The sequence below is a fragment of the Clinocottus analis genome, unplaced genomic scaffold (genome assembly GCF_023055335.1).
Source record: "Clinocottus analis isolate CAN_PGR_092001 unplaced genomic scaffold, fCliAna1.0.p SCAF_2, whole genome shotgun sequence".
Classification (NCBI taxonomy): domain Eukaryota; kingdom Metazoa; phylum Chordata; class Actinopteri; order Perciformes; family Cottidae; genus Clinocottus; species Clinocottus analis.
The window spans coordinates 12,583,413-12,604,010 of NW_027175931.1; the positions used below are offsets into that span (position 1 = coordinate 12,583,413).

The window sequence follows — 20,598 nt, forward strand, 5'->3', positions numbered from 1 at the left end:
TACATTGGTGTAAAATAAATAAATGGGTAGAGCTCATACTCCAAACTCTTTTATAATCTGACTTTCTCCTGTTGCTTTTTTCTTCTTAATTACACACTAGTAAAACGTGTTTCCTTGTGTGTAAGTGTAATGATTAAGTGGGAAACAAGTAAAATGCAAAACAAGTAAAATGGGAAACCAATAAAGTAGGAAACTGGATCCACGGAATACACATCCAAACTACTTCTCGAGAAATTGAATAAAAGAAGGAAAAAAGATTATGCTCTACGGATACAGCAAAATAAGCGTATTTATGGCTGTGGTGTCTCCAAATTGACTTTCAAGCTGCATGCAAACTTAATGTTATCAATTTATTTGTCACATTAAATCTAATAAGGTACAACTCCAGTGAGACGCTATCCGATTAGCTCCTTGAATTTCTGCATTAGAGATCCAAGGATTGCAGTCACTATCAGGTGTGTTGGATCTAAAAATTTACATTGAATCTGTTAAATAGCAGATGGGGTGAGGGTGGATGACTAAATACATCATTTATAAGAAACATTTTAAAAAGTGAATTATGATTATGGTTGCAAAGGGGTGGAAAGTTTCCGGAAACTTTCCACGGGAATTTTGGCTTGGGAATTTTAGAGAAAAAAAAGCGCCTACGTTTTTTTGCGAAAGCATATAACAGGGAACTTAAATGTAGTTGAGAACAAGACTATGTACACCGAGCTCAACTGGACCCTGAATGCAGCTGGTTGGCAACATTGTTTGCCAGAAACATATACGTAAAGATAAAACGTTCTGTTGTTTTTTAACGTCTTTGTCATCAGTGTTGCGTCTGAATGTGTCAGCCCGACACCTGGCAAGTGAGAGAGCGTTGAGTTGCGTCGAGGCCAAGAGCGGTATTGCAGACAGAGAAAGATTTCAATTATAGTTGCAACATATTGAAAAAAATAACTGAACTAAGTTCATTTTTTGGAGCTGTGAACTTAGTTCAATTTTTTTGATTATGAACTGAACTAGTTCATGTAGGTCCAGGAAGAAAGCATTTAGACCTGAAAGGATTCAGGAAAAACACGAAAGAAAGAAATTTGTGTTGGGGGGTGGTGTTCACACCTTTTTTTATTCAACGTTCATTTTTGTTGTTTGATGAAAGAATAAAGTTCGACTCTCAAAATGTCAAAAAGGTCAAAAATGTAATTTTTAAAAGTTGTATTAATGTTTGCATGCATGTCTGCTTATGGCAAGGTAAATACAGTTAAATTACCCCAAAATTTCCAGTTTATTCCAGTTTATTCCAGTTTATTCCCGTATATTCCCGTTTATTCCCGTGGAAAGTTTCGAACTTTGAATATTCCCAGAATTTTGCAACCCTAATTATGATACACTCTCTAAAAAGTGCATAGAGCAGTGCTGCTGCTGAGAGACAATGCACATCCACGCACGAGAAACGGCAGCATATCTTCATTGATTATTTTATTATCTAAAAGTTGAATTCTGTTTTCTCTGTCACGTTTGATGCATTACTCATCATAAGCACACCGTCTCCTTCTCTTCCATCAGTCTCTCCTCCACCAGATTGACACACAGAAAAAGATTCACCTGGTTGGACTGTGCTGTCTACTGGCACTCCAGGATCCAGCCAAGTCAGCAAAACATAGGACAATGCAGCTCATTTTTAATGTTTGAGTTCTTTTGCATTAGGAATTATTAATATCACCAAATCATACACTAAAGTAGCAGGTTAGGAACCCGTAGGTTTATGCATATTTGCTCATGGTTGCATTTAGTGTTGCTTTAGATTTGCCCAAAATCTAAAGCACGGTAATTGAAAAATAAAAAATGAAAATATTTACTTATACTATGTTACATTGGTTTGATTAGTGGGTGGGATAAATTGTCAGTATTTGACTAGGTGGAATTATTGAAAGTAAATTAAAATTACTAACTTAATTGAATCTATTGCTGACCTGAATGCTTCATAGTTTTGATTATGACATTGTAAATGATTTCCAAATCAGTATTAATATGTTTTATTTATTATAGGCTGTGCATCACTCCAAAAATCCCAATTAGGCCATGAAATAAAGAATAGCAATGTCACATTATTCATTATGCATCATTGATTATTCAGAGTTATTCAACGTTATGCACTGAAACGCAGCACAATAGATTGATAAACAGTCAGCAAAGCTGGTCTTTAAAATGAATACTTTTTTTCCCCAGCTGTACAATTGAGGTCTTTTTCTCTTACTGAGTGAAGGGTGAATTCCCCGTACAGATTTTTAAGATGTGGCAAATGGGGAAGCTTCTTGGTAACCTCTTCATATTGACCTCAGGTATGTCGGTTAAAACGGCTCTGATGCCTGCTGGCCATTGTTGACGTAAAATGGCATGTTACATTTGCAATAAACATTGACCTCACGTTGTGCTTTATAGTTTCAGTGTAATTAAGGAGTGGATGTGACATAGCAGGTTTCAGTTGAGCACTGACATCCAATGCCTAACTGTAAAAACAAGCTCTATCCTCTCACCATATGTGCCTGTACTTGTTGTAGTCTGCCAGTTGTTCATCTCGAGTAATTGATTTATAATTTATGGCAGGTATACTTCCGTTGTCGCCTGCAATTTTTCCTCGCCCTAAGATACCATTTCAGCCGTCAGATACAACATAGCCTTAATTAAGTCATGTAAAGTGTGAAACATACATGGTTTGTTGTAGGACTTAAGAGAGCTAATTCTGCTTTCTCTTATTTGTTAAATCCATAATGCTTTTGACGGTCTTACCACAACACACTAAATTGTAGCAATTGGATTTCCAGACTCCTGTCATGACGGGAATACCTACATTTGTTTGCATTGATTTATGTGTTCCTACTTTCAACACCATCCCATGAGGGTTAGTGATTAAGAGTTTGTGTGTGATATTTATCAATCTAATTGAAACTTGTTGGCACATAAAAAGGATTTTTAATCTTTTTTTTCTTTTTTTTTCAAATTGTCTGCCCCACTTGAGGCTAAATCTGCATCTGCAAGATAGCGGTCAAAAGCTCATCTTTTCTTCCCATAAAGTCCACACAGACCTTAATTTACATCTGGTAATCTGAGTCAGCAAGCGAGATTGCTGTTGTAGCAGAATCCTGCGCTTTTTCTCTTTCTGTTGCTCTCAAGCTCAGCAATGGAAGAAGCAAGTTTAATGTGTTGTCGGACTGTGGCCAACAACAATAACATGCTGCTTAATTGGGTTATTTTGTAGATGCATTGTGTCAAAGCGGAGATAGACATCTTTCCTTTGCTCATTGTCTCTTTCTCCTCCCCTGTTTGCTTCAATGTATGCCCATTTAAGTCAATTGTAGCACTCTTACATCAGATGTTTAGATAATTTTCCAACATCACAAAAAATAGGAATTCAGTAAAATGACAACCCTCGGCATACACAGTGTATCAGCTATTCAAATAATTTACTATAATTATTAACATACTGTAGGTGTGCAACAGCGTAGTCAGACTGCTCCTGTCAATAAATGTGTCTCCGATAATGGAGCAATATTTGAGTACTTAATGTCTGTAATTAAATTTTTGCACGACATTCAGTCTCTCAAACAACCAAAACAAAAGTAACAACATGCCAACATATGTCTGACTTTGTGCAATTGTGCGAGACTGTAACAGGGCAGTTACTAACAGCTGATCGGACTAGTTAATCCCTGCATTCTCTTGTGTAATTGCCTATACATTGTGGTCACCCGTGGGTATTGCAACAAACAACGCATAAATATGTATATTTATTTGCATTTCTGTCTTTTGCCTTTTTTTGGGAGGTTAATTTTTGCAATAATAATTTCAAAGATGTTGTTTGGAGCACTCTCCCTTCTGTGTACCTGCTCTTCGCCACTCCCTCCTCCTTACATACCAGCAGCACTGAAGGGAGGGCAATAAAGCAAAGACAAAGCAAGCAGAAATTCAGTTGCGGCACAGCTCTTAATGTTCCTGCAAGTTAATGCTCAAATATTCTGTGCAACGCCAATAATTTGACTCCCGAGTGACTTTTTGGTACAGATTTTCTTTTAACCTCTTTACACTACTTTCTTTGCTTTTGAGCCCAGTAATAATAAATTAGACTATATACTGTCAATTTTTTTTTTCTACATTTTGGCCCCCGACCCTCAAATTAATGAGCGATGTGTAAAAATATTGTGAAGTAAACGGAGGACTCTCCCTACCCCCAACCTTTCCTTCAGGAAGTGTTTACACACATACAGTACTTGCTCCACAGCGACTCTGTACAATAACACTTTTCCAAGGACACAGTGTTCACTTGAACACACACGCTGTACACATTTACAAGACTGCACTCTGACATATTTGTAGCAGAGGCATTTAGGTTAAATCCTCATTTCTGTGTCACTTTTTCAGATAAAGTCGTTGAAAGGCATTTAATTTTAATTGATTTTTAAGATATAGTATGGCATAATCTTCCAAGAAAACTCTTGCCTGGGTTCAGACCTGTGAATCAGACCACTCCACCGAATTTGAGTGGACTGATGCAGTATGTCTGGTATTGTGACATGAAACAGCGGTTTCTAAATTGAAATGGTCAAATAAGCACAGGAAGAAGATTAGTAACTACAATGGAGAATGCAACATATGACACAAAAGCTGCTATCAAGGCTAATCTAAGTTGATTAAAGTTACCAAACAGCACTTCGCTTCAAAGTCTAGCAACATTTATTATTGAGCTCTGTCGGACTGCTACGAGATGGCAGGTTTAGACTGTTGCATAGCTTCTTTTTTTTCATTATATATTTGTTTGTGTATTTCAATCCCTTTTCTCGAGTCCGCCTCATTTGTGTCCATCATTGTAACATTAAGCTCCGACTGCCCACTCTTGAGTCTACATTGTGAATCTTCAACCCTTGCAAGTAATCCAAAACATTTACTCAAATCCTCCTTAAGGAGACTGCTGGTCTATATGGGAGAATGTCCTCAACGTGTCTTTCACTCATGACCTCTCCTGCGCGCCTGTGCTGCTGAATATTAGTTTTGAATTTTGATATGACCTCCTTGATTAAGAAATGTATTTTGCATATACCAACATCGTAGGCTAGTTTTTATTTCCTCCTATTTTTCCCATCTCTTTTAACACGCTGCGCTGTATTCTTGAACACGGCAAAGTATGTTGTCATGGCACCGCGTCACCTGTTGACCTAAAACTACGTTCCTTTTGAATATTGTAATATGGCATGAGTGTTATCTTTCCTTGATTTAAGCTGCATTACAGTGAAGTGTTGGAACCTTCTAAATTTACCAGATTGTTGCCTTTACCCACTTAGTCATCACAGTAACCAGCTTTAGTGAGTTTCTATGTGTATCTCCCAGCTCCTCCTGTAAAAGTAAAGTGGTTTCTTTTTGAATGGCTGTTTGGTCTTGGTCTCAAAACAAGTAAAGGATGTGTTGTGGATGTATTGTATTCATGTGGCACTGACTCGCCCTTTAATTTAGTTCCTCTCTCACACACGCACATCATTACCTCAGACTCAATGTAGTACAGTATCGTCTCATGTTGTATTTTCAGCCGCGGTTTGACATTTGTTTCATTTGGACGGTGAATAACACGGCTCGTCAGACGGCTGCTCATGTTGGTTGTTGAACGTCCTCTTTGTCCCCCGAGCGGGTTATTCATTCTGACGTCTGCTTGTACAAAAATATAGACATACATCATCAACCGTCGAAATCTACATGCTGAAACTATTAGTATAAAAAGTTTTATTCAGTACATTTTAGTAATACTGGTTACTCAAGTCTATAGTGGCACCACCTTGTACAGGTGATGAACGTGAATTAAACGGATGAGGAACACTGTGGAAGACAAAGGGAAGAGGCGGTGGAGTTGACTGAAAAGTGAAGCGGACAAATTGTCACCTTGGCAAGAGAAATCCAAATGCTGACTGTAACATAAAGTCTAATTCCCACACTAGCCCTATGTGTACAGTACTGTTACAGTATAAGCTGAACTATCAGCATTCATTGCTTTATTTGTCTGTTTACACAATGTAAAATGTTAGTAGAATGCTTATCATCCTGTTTGCATTAATTGGATTGCATATCATGATCTTTGTTTACATTTCCATTATCTTTTTTTTTTTGATCCTGTCATTTTTTTGTCTTTCTTTTACCGAGTGCCTCACTTCATCTTAGCAGAGACTTTCAGCCAGAATAGTGGGTTTGAATATTGCCCAGTCATGTGACTGGAGTTAGCCCCGACAACAGTCTGGTAAGGCAGCAGCGGCTCACACGAACACAAAGAACAATACCTCCTTTTTGTTGACTTAAGGAGGGAAGCCCTTCAAAAGGGGTTGCAAATTATGATCCTCTTTTTCAAGAGAGTACCCCCCCCCCACCCCCAGACAGACAAAGAGGTAACATTAAAAAAAAATAACAATATTCCAAGAGTAATGCAGGGACATCACTGGCTGATATGCAGGATTAGCATCATGGCAAATCCATCTGAAGTGTTGCTAAAGAGGAGTCTAAATCCTATCCCCAACTTTCCTGATGATGATAAAATTATTATGGGAAACCATCAAAAGAAAGTTGTCATGCACTTAAGCTTTAACATAGTTCAATTTGATTGCATGTTAGTCCACACCGTGCAGCTTTTTTACGCAGAAATGAATAAAAATAGAATAAACAAAGATCATTAACAGATATCAGACCATGTTAAAAGATACAAGCCAAAGTGTGTGTGTGTGTGTGTGTGTGTGTGTGTGTGTGTGTGTGTGTGTGTGTGTGTGTGTGTGTGTGTGTGTGTGTGTGTGTGTGTGTGTGTGTGTGTGTGTGTGTGTCGTTTCCTCAAAGCAGCTAAAAGCATCCTAACCTCCTCCCTTTTCTGTGTTTTGCAGCTCAGAATGTGACGGTGGAGGAGATCCTCTCTTCCTACAAACAAGCCTGTCAGAAGCTCAGCTGTAAACCAATAACAAAAGTGCTCAAACAGATACAGGTGAGGTTCAACATGGACAGTTGCATACACATACAATTTAAACACAGCCTGGACCTTATAACCTTTATGCAGGTAGGAATTATTGCAGATCTGTTGTTAGATTGCATTTGCTTTAGCTAGGTGTACCTCGCTTATTGCATTATTTTGATTGTTTTATAACTCAATGTGTCTGCTGTTGGGGAGAGGACATTCATTATTTCACCCCGTGAGGAAGTGTGGAATGATATTGTCAGAGAAAAGGTTGTGAATGTGAAGGGCTTGAAATGGAAATTATGTTATTTGCCACCTCTAGTTGAACGTCATAATCTTTTCTTAAATCCCTTAGCTGAGTGGAACGACATCACAACCCCACTCCGCTGAGCTCCTGCTTTTTTTCCCCCTTTTTTTTCACTCAGTTTGATTTAGCCTATTCACCTTTTCAGCAGTCCTTGTCACCTCAAAAACTTAAACAGGAGAGCTCAAAAGTTTTTGTTAATATCTGCACGTCCCCCTGCTAATGCCCCGGCAGACTGCTAGTGCAGGGTCAAGTACAGATCCCTCACCAACTTCCCAAAGCAGACATAATGCAATATTGTTTAGTAAAAATGACAATGTTGATATTTGGGGCTTTTCTGGGGTCATGAACTTGGGCTTTAGAAAATGTAAGGACATTTTTTTTTAGATGAAACTACTAATTAAGAAAGTAATCTGCAAAACTGTGCATACAGGAGCTTGACAAGCTGGCTAGGGTCAGTTAGGACGTCCTTGTAGATCCATCCAAAAGTTGTATATAGTTGTGACAGTTCCTGTTTGTTTGTTGGATTGACCAAAATTAATTTCCAAGAATTACATCTTTAACCATTTCATCTGGTGACGAAAACACTTAAAACCTCGGTTAATGTGGTTTGAGAGCACTGCATGATGCACAGTGGCATCACTCTGGACAAGTGCTACTATAGTATCCAGTAGAGGTGGGACTCACTTCTTCCTTTTTCAGCAAGGGTTGTTGTTACTCCCTCCAGGCAGACAAGCGTTTCATGTCTTTTATGTTTTGCCTTCTCTTGTCGGTTAGCCAGCACAGTCATGTGTCTCATAATCCCTCTGCATAAGCAGTTCTTCAAATCCAGTGGGGGAAGCCTCAGGGCTGTTTGTTTTTATATAGGCTATTTCTGCCGACCTCGTGCCTTTTTGTATGTGAATTAGTGCATGTGCTTAATATGTATTGCAATTGTTAAAATGTTTCTTATCTGGGAGTTTATTCCACTGAATGTGACGTGTGTTTTTGTCACAGAACAAAATGGAGAGGAAATACAAATGATCAGGCAGAAATAAAAATCAAAAAAGGTTGTTTTTTTACAACCTCCTCAAGCAGACCCAGTTTTATAGACACTGGTAACCTGATACTATAGGATGGTAGATAGTAGATATATCACAGTAAGGATACCTTTTTGCTGAGTTTTCATAAAGCAATGGGTGCAAGTTACAAATCCTGAATGACCACCTGATGCAGTGTGTTTGCAGTGACTATCTTCGATCTAATGCTTGTGCAGGTCGATTCTGTATATCAACAAAGTCATGTATGACCTGGAAAACGTTCACTTTGTCGGATGTAGAGAATGTGCTTGATGAGACCAATGAGGCCATGGCACATATATCATCCGAAGGCACACCTCTCAGGGTCGCCCATGACGTCACACACTTCTTGTTGAGTGACACTTCACTCTAAATTGCAGAACAAGGCCGTTTGCCCCGTATGCGTAGGCAATGACCTTAACGATCCAGTGGAATTGTTGCTGTCTTGTGCTGTGCCCTACACCGGTCACAACAGCCTGGACTGGACGATTCACTCAAGCACCCGTAGAGCAGCTGAGCCAAACTTCTCTGCCGTATCCACTGGGACAGAATGGAAGGTGCTCCTACATGTTTCTAAAAAGGGGGACTGCGCCACCCAAATCTGGCGGCAAGTCTGAACCAGTGAACATCCAACGCCAACTTTCCTTTTCATAAGAGCAAATGCCCGCAATCTATCCCATGCGGCTGGTGAAGGAGGCTTCGAAAGTAGCCCGCAACAAAAAAGCAGAACGCCAAACATAAAGTAAAAGGGGCAGTTGCCCATACGGCCCATCATGTCGCCGTATTATAAGCCACTTACGACTTTTACTTCCTCTAGATAGTCAAGTTTGATCGTCTTCTCACAGATGACCTGCTTAGAAAGCAGGTCATCTGTGTGTAGTCATTGAGACCAAGGGCATCTGGCATCTGCCCTAAGAGCTCGTCAAGGACAAACTGAATAATGGTAGGCTTTCAAGCTGGCATATAATGAAAAACAAATTTCAAGCATCCCCAACTCAGCCACAGGTGGATTGGATCAGCTATTCTTGTTCCAGCACCTGAATGGAAGGTCAGGATAAGCGACTTAATCTGGGCTAGCTCAGCAGTTTGCGCAGCATATTAGCTTACTAACGAGCATTGTGCGGGCACTATGCCTTATGTGAAGACAGGACAAACAATTATAACTCTACACTCAGAGGGGAGCAGGGACACTCTTCACTGACTAGAACACGCTCATTAGCACACCACTAAATCAGCTTGAGTTAAAGCACTAACCCTAACTGTGACAAACATTAATTTTCTAGAAAACAATGTTCATCAATGTCACCAATGTTTACAAGTAAAGGTTGACCTCTTCACACTGGTGATTCACGAAGATAGGAGCGGTTGTAAGGTCTGAACAGTCAATACACTGTTCCCTTCTGAGAGGGACAGTGTGTTGCAGCTTTTGGAAAGTAACTCCAACAGGTGATTGCAAAGGTACAAGCAACGGGCTTGAAGTAATTTTAACTGTAGATAATAATACTTCAAGATACACTGTTGTAGAGTTGCAATTACTGATACTTCTTATATGATAATGCATACTAATAATATAAAAATAAGGCTATATGTTTCATCTGAAAAGAAGCAGCCGTCAATCTCCGTTTCTGCCAAGTGCAAAAAGAAGTGTGATTGTCTAGCAATCTGAGAATATTACTTGATTTACTCTGTAAACATGAGTTTATGGTCTCAATCACTAGTTTCAAGTTTTTGTTAATACAATATGAAGTTCATGGAGTAAACTATGGTCCCATTTGAAGTAAAATAAAGCAGAGTATGCTTTAGACCGGGCTTACTGTGATTAACAGATCGCTGCCACTACCCGAGCCATAAACGGCGTCACTCCACATTCCATATATGGTAACTTCTGTTGGCCAGTTGCAAAAAGACAAGATGGCAACAGCCAAATCACCGAACTCAGGGCTTCATAACGGCAGTCCACAAACCAATGAGTGACACCACGATGTTTACTTCTACAGTCTATGCTCTACAAATATGAGAGCCTCTGTCTCATATAGACCTTAACTTTTATTTAAGTCATGCCCAGGCCATCTTGGGTACTTTTTATGTTTATCTGATATCTTTGATACTTGATAACTCGGTACTTGCAAACAAAACTGTATGTGCGCCTGTCTCTGCTTAAAGTTGTGTGAAAACATCGAGTTGCCAAACTGACTTGTCTCGTAAGACAAAGGAGTTGTCAGTATTAGTGTTTGCAGCAGGGACACATTAGCACTTTCTCCTGTTTGTTCTGTTGCAAGCGCCCTGCAGCACTCACTCATAAAACACTGAACTGGGCCTCTTCACTGAAGCTTTGCACGTTTGTACCTGCAGGTGTGTTCCAATTTGTGTGTGATGAAGTAAAGTGAGTCCCATGCTCTGCAAAGAAATCCACACATGTTTGGTCAGCTGAGAGAAAGAAGTTGGGTAAACATCTCCGCTACTTGTGGAAATGCACATCACTTTGCTAAGCTGCGGCTGCTGTGAGCTTCATTTAGTCCTACAGTCTGGGTATATTTCCACTGGCACTTAACAGCTGTGACTGAGTGGGTAGACTGTGTCGTCCTTCTGATTTCTGATTGTGGTTCCTTTAGTCACAAGGTTGTTGGTCTGATCCCTGGCTCCTGTTCTCCACAAGGTGAAGTGTCCTGACTAAGCACTGAGCCCCAAGTTGCTCCACAGGTGCTTTACAGCAGCCCACTGCTCCTAAAGGTGTAGTCGGTTAAATGCAGAGGACAAATTTAATTAATATTTATGACAAAGTTTTTAAGACTGGTCATCACAGAGGTGGCCCTCCTTCCCTCCATCGTATTCTGCTTTTCTGTGATTGCTCCTGTCTGGCTTCTCTCCATCCCTCCAGTCACTGTTGTCTTTTGGTCCACTACCGCCCCCTCTCATTTCTGCTTAGTCATCCTTGCAGTAACCAGCCACACAAACAAGCCAGTCAGACCAAATGGCTGACTTGTGAAAGGAAAGTTTAAAAGAGGAGATTTACCGTTTACATTTTTTTTCTTCTCCCTCTTTCACTCTAAATGCTTTCTTTAATAAGTCTAACGGTATCATACATGTTGTAGCTCGCCGGGAGCCCTGCAGGTTATGTACATTTTTGGCAAGTTGTTTGTGTGTCTGTGTTTTATAAGGGTCGCTATTTAGAAGCTGCATGTTGAATGCTCGCTTTGCTGTAACTCCAAACACAACTTGTGAGCCTTGTGTCACATTTCTGCTGCTGCAATTCCCGCAGGAACAAGTGGTTCCCCTATGCTGAGAATATGAAGAAACTTGCTCTTTTGGTTTATTATATCTTGCACACGGTTGTTTAATTCTACTGGGAGTCTATTGTAAATCTATGTAAAACGAAGGATTCAATATTTTGGTGCATACATCAGCACTGTAAGACTTGGGAATATCCATGCGCAGCACAGACACCTACTTCTATTATGCCATTTAAGCACAGATATATTCTAATTAGAAATGCATTTCAAACGTCAGGCAGACTGCATCCCAATTCAGTGTCTGGACCCTTTGAACTCTTCTCCAACAAATGTGTGAACAGACTGATGAAGCATTTTTTAAGGCAGACTGGCAAAAGATGCAGTCTGTTCATTGTGTTGCATGTAAAGCAGAGGTTCAATGCTCATGCCTGTACAAAAAATTTTAAGCTCACGCTGGCAACCTTAGCTCAGCACTAAGACCAAAGGCATGAATGACAAATCTTTGACAAATGTGATATAATATGTTAGTTTGTAAGATTAAGAGGTGTTAGGAGATATTGATCCTTCAGACATATCCAGACTAACTGTTTCCTCCGGCTTCCAGTCTTTGTGCTAAAATAAGATAACTAGCTTCATATTTAACGAGCAAACTTGAACAATGCATCAATCATCTAATCTAACTCTTTGCAACAAAGTAAATGAGAGTATAAATAATTAAATTGTTCACAAGTTCAGTTCACACCGTGTGATTGTTTCATTGCGGATTCTTTTTTTGGATTACTCGATAGATTATCTCATTTAGCGACTTGGTGCATGTTTTTACTGGTCATCAGGTCTTCTTAGGGATGGATTTTCTTTGACCATGAATTTCAGAACATTGCAGATTCGGACTTGGCTATAAGGTCACATGAAGGTTTTCTCATGCATCTCCACCTGTCTGTCAAAATGACCAGGATTTTATATTTCTTTGTCCTCAAGCTGACAGTAAATGTGTTTTGTAGAAACACACTTGGCCAGATCAAACACACTAATGGAAACAAGGCAAACAAATAACATGGATGCCCAGGAATCAGGAAGAGAATCAGTAGCTTGATGTTGTAAACACACACACACACACACACACACACACACACACACACACACACACACACACACACACACACACACACACACACACACACACACACAGATTCACCACCCCTCGTGCAGAGGCACATTATGCGTCATGCCCTATTTTTGGTTCTAGCTGCTTTGTCAGGGAGGTATTCACACTGATAAGTCATTCTCACTGACAGGTGCCCCATCATTTTGTAGTGCAGTGTGCAGATTGTCTTGCTGTTGAATTACTCAAAATACACATCAAGCAGCGTTTACACAGTGAACACCATCTGGTTAATGAAGAACATCCAGAGTCTTTAATTAAACCATATTTCTTAAATTATACTAAGAAAATACTGTTTAAAATGTCCATTTAGGATTTTTCATATAATGCTACCTAAAATTAATGATTCACTTGGTTTCACATATTAATTATCTTCGTAAATATTACACTGTTAATTACTGTCAGTCTTTCTTGGTGATTGTATTATGGCATTAGTTTTCAGATGCGCCATTTTTATATATTGCGTCATCATGCTTTTGAGACCCATTGAGTCCTGCAGGAGGCGATGGAGCCTCTGTACTTCTAAAACACCAGTATGTTCAGACACACAGGTAAGTGATGGCAGTGTGGCACGAGGGCAGAGGTTATTGAGTTCATGCTGAATGGGCTGGGCCGCCAACTGGAGAGAGGGATTTGCTGGTACATAGTTTTGAGGGCAGCACTTTGTATGTTTTCGTGTTTGTGTAGGTTGTTGGATGTTTTTACCAGGGCAAGAGGTCAAATATCTTTCCACCTTTTTGATCTGTGATTCTGTGGTTTCAGACTACGTCACGTGATAAATGACATGATCAAGTTGAACACACAGAGACAGACAGCAGTTCATGTTTAGGTTTGAATAATCAAGTCGTACATACAATGGTCGAGGTATATTTAAGCCACGTTTCTACTGGCCTGTGTGGCCTGTGTTTCGTTTCTACTCTTAAAAGGCATGTTTTTTTTATAAATGTTCACTCTATGTAACTTCTAATTGACTCAGATATTATCCCAATATTTTTATTTACTGTATGTTATTGATCCTGTCTTGTGTAAAAAAAAAAAAAAAAGTAAATCTTTTTACAAATAATACTTGAATGGTCACAGTGAGTCATGGCTCAGCTCGTTGTGAGTATCCACTCTTGAACAATGCATTTTTAAAAACGGTACCAGAAATGGGAAAGCCCTTCTTTCTCTAATATTGTTCTTATTAAAGTTGCCATCATTGGGGCTCGCTTAATAATCACATTCAAAAACACATTCAAAACTTCCCAAAGGCACAATTACGCACATAAAGTAGGAACACACAATAGGTGAGTTGCACAAATGGGTCCTGCAGATGCTTTTCGTTGCAACCAGGTTTATTTTAGTTGACACAAGATCTTTCTCTCCAATACCAATGTATTGTGTTGCCTCCTGTGTGATGTTTCAACCTGCGAAATGCCGCTTGCTTCGATGGAGTAATACAGAAATTGAACTCTTACTGACACTGTTTATTTGTGTCTCTAGGAACTGAAAGACCTGACTCTGCGAAATGAATGCTTGGATCTGAAAGGTAAGCAACAAGACATCATCATACCATAAATCCGACTTGTGGGACTGGGCACATACCAAGACTTCTTTTTCATATTGGGAGATTCATTTTCACTAACTCTTTCAATGTATGTCTTTAGGTGAGAAGCTAGACTACAAGACATGTGAGTCTCTCGAAGAGATTTTGAAGAGGGTCCAGTTTAAAGTGATAGACCTGGAGCAAACCAACCTGGATGAAGATGTAAGAAGATCCTGCCCTTTTCTTTAATCTGCCTCTGTCTTGTTCCCATCCTTCATTTCTCTCAGAGTAGCTAGCATACGTGCATCCATAATTCATGCTTGTCACTCTTTCACTGTTGCTTTCTGCCTTCAGTCACACTCGGATCCTCTTTTTCACTTCACTGTACCGACAGGATGTGGAGTGTTTGCCATTGGGTTTTCTGATTACTCCAGATGTCCACTTGTGTAAACACCGTTTAGATAGACAGTGCTGCACTGTGGAGCAGAGGCACACAGCCTAGACCACTTCCTTTCACACAGAACTCCAAAGATACTGTATTATATACAGACACAAGCTCTGCTTTTAACCAGATTTGCATAAGATAAGCTTCTTTATGATTTAATTACTGCTCATTCTTTTATTCCCGCTGGCAAAGTCATGTCAGTACTTTCAAATAAATGTCACTCAAGTGGAACAGACTCTACATAGTCACATGCAGGAATATTTTATTGTGTAATTTTACTTCACCTGCAACCAATCATGAGAGAAGTGAAGTGTCACCTGGCAATATTATAGTTTTTATTTATACACAGAACAAAAGGCGATAGGTCAACAATTCATGTTCATATCAACATTATTGTATTTTATTTTTCATTTTCAACAGATCTATGTTTTAGAAAATACACACACAGCTTAAACACACACCTCAAAATTTAAACAAATGCAGAGTGACGTACGTGCTTATTTTCAACAAATATGGAGCGCTGCCCCAGAAATATGAATAAAGTAGTTGAATGAGACCAAAGCGCTGCATCTCTGTCTGAGACGAATGTCTCACCGAGAGCTCAGATGAACTGAAAAGTATTAGAAGGAGAAAAGGAAGTCAAGCTTAGAACGCAGATAGGTGAGATGGAAAAGGAATTGATTGGTGAAGTGAGAAGCTGCGAGTGAGAGACAAACAGTAGTAGCTGGTGATTTGGCAGAGCTCCAGTGGTGTCGTCTTGGAAGGAATGATAGGGGAAGATGAAAGGAGAAGAAATGGTTTTGGAGAGACGTTTTTAGAAGCATGGGGAGCAGAAACGCAGGATGGCTTTTATTGGGCTGGCTGTGACTCGCCTTTCCCCACCCTGTAGATAAACATACTTGGGTAGACTCTATAATGTCTCAGAGTATACACAACACACACACAAATGGGAAAAGGTAAATATGAGACGTGATGCAGCAGCTTGTCTTGTTATTTCTCAGTGGAGGATGAACTTAAACACTCGTACTCATTGTAATCTGCTCGTCACATACTGATATTGGCTGCAGAATTGAGCAATTTCACCACTGAATGTTGGTTCTGGTGGTGTTTAAGTTTGCGTTAAACTGTTGCTGAGTAAAAGACGCGTGACACAGACTCCACACATGTAAGCTAATGACCCATTAGCTAATTTTGTTCTCAGTCTTTGCTGATAAGTTGCAGAAAAAGTGCAGAAAAGCAAAAATAATAGAGCTGTGAAAAATAACACGTTAACGAGCTATGATTAAATTACATGATTAATGCGTTAATTTTTTCAACGCATGAATAGAATGAGCTTCCAATATACCTATTTAACTATTTCCGCTGTAATGCAGCTAGATATACATTATATACATCTGACATCTACATTTATATATCTACGTGTGTGTGTGTGTGTGTATATATATATATCTATATATATATATATATAGATATATATATATATATATATAGATATAGATATATCTCTATATATAGATATATAGATAGATATCTATCTCTCACACACACACACACACGGAGATGTCAGATGTACACTCTGCGGGAAGACGTTGTCGTTTCACCAGCACAACCAGCCATAACATCTCAATGCAAAGCGTGTTGGTCGTCGAGGGGCGTTCAAGAGCAATGCGTCAAACCAGCCTCACTGAACAACAAAGACCCCTCACTAAGTCTGCCTGAGACAAGCTGAGTAGCACAGTTACAGAATTAATATTGTTGAGGATGAGGGGTTCACCAAAGTTTTGCGAGTGGCAACGGGGGACCCGAGCATCAAAACACCGCAAAGACACACAATCGTGACAAAAATCCACGCGCTGTACAAAGCTGGAAAGAACAAAACGGAAAATGACTTGGCTGCTACGGATCATGTGGCGCTGACAGGGATCACTGGACTTTTGTGAGTAATGAGAATTACCTGGTGACCAGACGTCCTTTTTTTCCCGGACATGTCCTCTTTTCGAGACCTAAAATTGCGTCCGGCAGGGATTCCAAAAACGTCCGGGACTCTGCCTCGTTGGATATTTGTGTGCCTCTGGGTCTTTCACAAACTAGTTATTACGCCCTTACAAGTTTTGTAAACGGTATCTCCCTCACGATCCACCTTCTTGTGCGAGCTCTGACTGTAGAGAGAACTGTCATTGATCGACCAATCTGGGGGTTAAACATGTTCAATACTTTACAGTTACTCATGAAAAGTCAGTGAACATTAGACAGCAACCTGGGCTTTACCCAACTGAGGCCCCTTTGAACGCCTCAGCAGGTCTCACCTGTTCTGAGGGACTGTTACCCTGGCAACTGCAGCTGCTCCTGCTGATCATGTAACATCTCTTTCAGGGTTTTGACACTGTGACCAACTGAGAAGTTTTGTTTTTTTAAACTAGTGATTTTAAATCTGAAATGCCATAATTATTGTTATTTTTCTCCTATTCTCAGGGTGCATCAGCTTTGTTCGACATGATCGAGTACTACGAGTCGGCCACGCATCTCAACATCTCCTTCAACAAGCACATCGGTACACGGGGATGGCAAGCCGCCGCTCACATGATGAGGAAGGTGAGAGGTCATCCCCGCCTTCACTGGAAAATATTTTTCACAGAGAAAATGAACAGACTGGGAAAGGATTTAATTTATTCATGGGTCAACAAAACACACAAATAACATGTAAAACCTGATATTTAATAGAGGACAGTGCTGTATTCAATTATAATTAATAAGATAGTATTAAGGAGAATACAGGCTAAATGACAGGATGAACAAGATGATGGCGGAGTTGAGGGAGATTTTCTTTCCTCGGAGAGGGCAATAAGGACGGACAAAGAAAGTAGTCCTTGTAAGGTAAAAAACGAGCTGGTGTGGTTGTTTGTTTTCTTCAGCGAGATATCTCTTCAGCCTTAAGACCAAACTGAGTGCAAAGTTTTATGTTGTACATTTTGTGTACGTGACTCGAAATAGTTTTCTTTACTTCTGTAATTGTACCTCTGTGCCCAGGGGAGAAGATCAATCTTTCCTCTGGTTGTTTTTTGTTTAGTTTTTTTTATCTCTGGACAAACTTGTGCCGTCTCTGCTCTGTCAGCACTCAGACATCAGGGCCCAGCCTTTTCTCCCTCACTGTTCTAAGGTCTTGCCCTTTACGGTGCTCTTTGACGTCAGTTTTCAATGACCGTGAAGAATACAAATGGGCCACCAGGCCAACGCACTAATATATCACCTCTCAAGCAATATATGTGAGAAAACATGGATATGAACAGCTGCTGGGTAGCTTATGTCAAACAAACCATGTGACTAGTTGTGTTTTAGAGGACTAGAGAGGATAAAGCTTTTCTACAAAAACATATTTCATAGTTTGTTTCTTTCTAATTCTATGCTGTATAATAGTATAAGGTTTGAGATGATGAATGCAAAACACATCCTAAACAAACAAACAAAACTTTGTATACCAGGTTATAACATTGTAGCATTTGTAGATATTTTTGGCTTGGCTGAAGTTCTTTGTGTTGTAGCTTGGCAGTGTACCGGAAAGAGCAACACTAATTTATTTGTCAAACTGCAAATTTATTTGAAGTCTTTGTTAATAATCTTGTGGCTGTTTTTTTTCTATTTTTAAATTTGGTTCATTACTTTCCCACCTAAAGGGAAATTCGACAAATGATCTAATAATACAAAAATGTAATCTTATTACTGTGTGAAACTTATTTATCTTCCAGCATCGGGTGGCTGATGATTTATGAAGAGCTGTCTACAGACACCAGCTTCTAGATTGTTTGTGCCATTGTTTGTCAATAAATAGTTGCAGTATCTAATTTCAGCAAAAGCCAATAGATCTTACAACACTGATGCTTTGACAAGTGCGTGTCCTTGAATCTCTGAGGTGAAGCCTTGGATTAAGCAGACGAGAACCAATATTGAAGTGCCTTTATCTTGCTGACAATGTGTATACACGCCATCTTCGTCATTCACAATCGCTCATTTGAGGATCATGTTTTATGAATGGATTCTGATGAAACGCTCATCTGGTGTTCGTCGGTTTACACCAGCAGCTAACGAGAGGTTAGAGGATTAGGAATAAAGATCAAAGGAAAGTCTGTGTTTGTGTCTGTTAGCCGGATGCTGCAAATCGCCTACTTTCTTGCTTACTTGACACAAAAAAATTTCATCACATTAATGATGACATTATTTCACACACTTTTTAAGTATCTGATTTTATACATGCCCACTAAATTAACTGTATCTCTGTTGCTGTTTCAGACAAGCTCTCTGCAGTATCTCGATGCACGTAACACTCCTCTGCTGGACCACTCGGCTCCCTTTGTAGCGCGAGCACTCAGGATCAGTGGCAGCCTGGCAGTCCTACACCTAGAGAACGCTGGTCTGTCTGGCAGACCGCTCATGTTACTGGGTAAGATGGGAAGAGCGGTTTCTTATTCCAGCATGCCTTCAGTGTCAAAGAATCCCAAATTGAGAGTTTGGTTCCCTATTTCTGACTTTTTGTTTTTCTTCCCTCACCTTCCTTCTTATACATTTTTCTGGACAGCTACGGCTTTGAAGATGAATATGAACCTGCGGGAATTATACCTGGCAGATAACAAGCTCAATGGCCTGCAGGACTCGGCCCAACTTGGCAACTTGCTTAAGTTTAACTACAACATTCAGATCCTGGACCTGCGTAACAATCACATCCTAGACTCTGGTACAAAGCAGTGATGGAGCTCTCACACATACTGCAGCACAACTATTTTCTGTTATGTTCTGTTATGTTCAAAGAGAGACAGCATCATGAGTTTTTTTATCTGTTCTTTACGTTGAATATGATAGTTGTTTTAAACTCAACCGCAGTCACATGTTGGATAATTGAGTTTAATTTAAATTCAGAATATGATTACTGTTAATGCTGGGGAGAATAAGTATTACATTTTGCCATCTTTTGCAGCAAAGAGCTATTCATTTGTATTTGACAGCATTATGTCATCAAACACACTTAACTATCCCTTTTTAGAGGTCTGCATAGCAGACTGACGAATGAGCTAAACACAACATCCAAGGCTTTGTGTAGAAATGTGTTTGTTGCGTTTCTTTTTGCCAATACATACAGTGTTGTTCATGTATAGTTGATAAAAAAGATGCACACACAATACTGAACTCATTCTAGCACTGAACACTTCCCATTGGTTATGTTTCTTAGGTCATCTAAATACATTGTTTTCCTTATGTTGACAGTAAGTGAGGTCCTTTTTGCTAGGACAACTGATGCAAAGAAGCAGCTGCCATTGCACCAGACCGGCTCATTTAGACATTTTATTTTTCATGATGTTTTTTTTTTAATTGTGATATATTAATGTTGAGTTAGTTACAGATGTACTAACTCTGTTTGTCATCACAGGTTTGGCTTACGTGTGTGAAGGACTAAAAGAGCAGAGGAAAGGTCTTGTCACTTTGGTGCTATGGAACAACCAGCTCACACACAATGGCATGGGCTACCTCGCCGCTGCACTGGTACAAACACACACACACACACTACCTGTGGGCGATAAATCTATTTGCACACACTTATCAGAGGTTTCAAGTTACAGACACACTGGCTGTTTGTGTGTCTGTAACTGTTTAGGCAGAGATAATTACATTTTCTCCTCATTACTCTATTAAAGAAATGATCAAATAGAGCTCTGCTTTCATACCTCTTCTCCTCGTATCATTTCATGTGTCAGCTAGACCTCACCTCACCTCCACACGTATAGGTTGCTCTGTATTTGGGTCTCGTTTACACCTGGAATAAGTTTTGTTTATTTCATGGATAGAGTTTACCCAGTAAAACAAAGAGATAGTGACCGAGGATTATCTGGTCAGACAAGATTGAGACATATCATTTGCTAATGCATCTTTTTA

The 20,598-nt window shown here is 39.7% G+C and overlaps 1 protein-coding gene across 3 annotated transcripts in view; it reads left to right on the forward strand.

The window, feature by feature from the left end:
* ppp1r37 (protein phosphatase 1, regulatory subunit 37) overlaps positions 1-20,598 on the forward strand; it is a 36,639-nt gene that overhangs the window by 7,938 nt on the left and 8,103 nt on the right. For all 3 annotated transcript variants that reach the window (XM_068584603.1, XM_068584604.1, XM_068584605.1), the window contains 7 exons: positions 6,888-6,985; positions 14,192-14,237; positions 14,356-14,456; positions 17,152-17,271; positions 18,964-19,114; positions 19,250-19,405; positions 20,096-20,208. In XM_068584603.1, the coding sequence (XP_068440704.1) occupies positions 6,888-6,985; positions 14,192-14,237; positions 14,356-14,456; positions 17,152-17,271; positions 18,964-19,114; positions 19,250-19,405; positions 20,096-20,208 (785 nt within the window). The remainder of the gene's footprint in view (positions 1-6,887; positions 6,986-14,191; positions 14,238-14,355; positions 14,457-17,151; positions 17,272-18,963; positions 19,115-19,249; positions 19,406-20,095; positions 20,209-20,598) is intronic.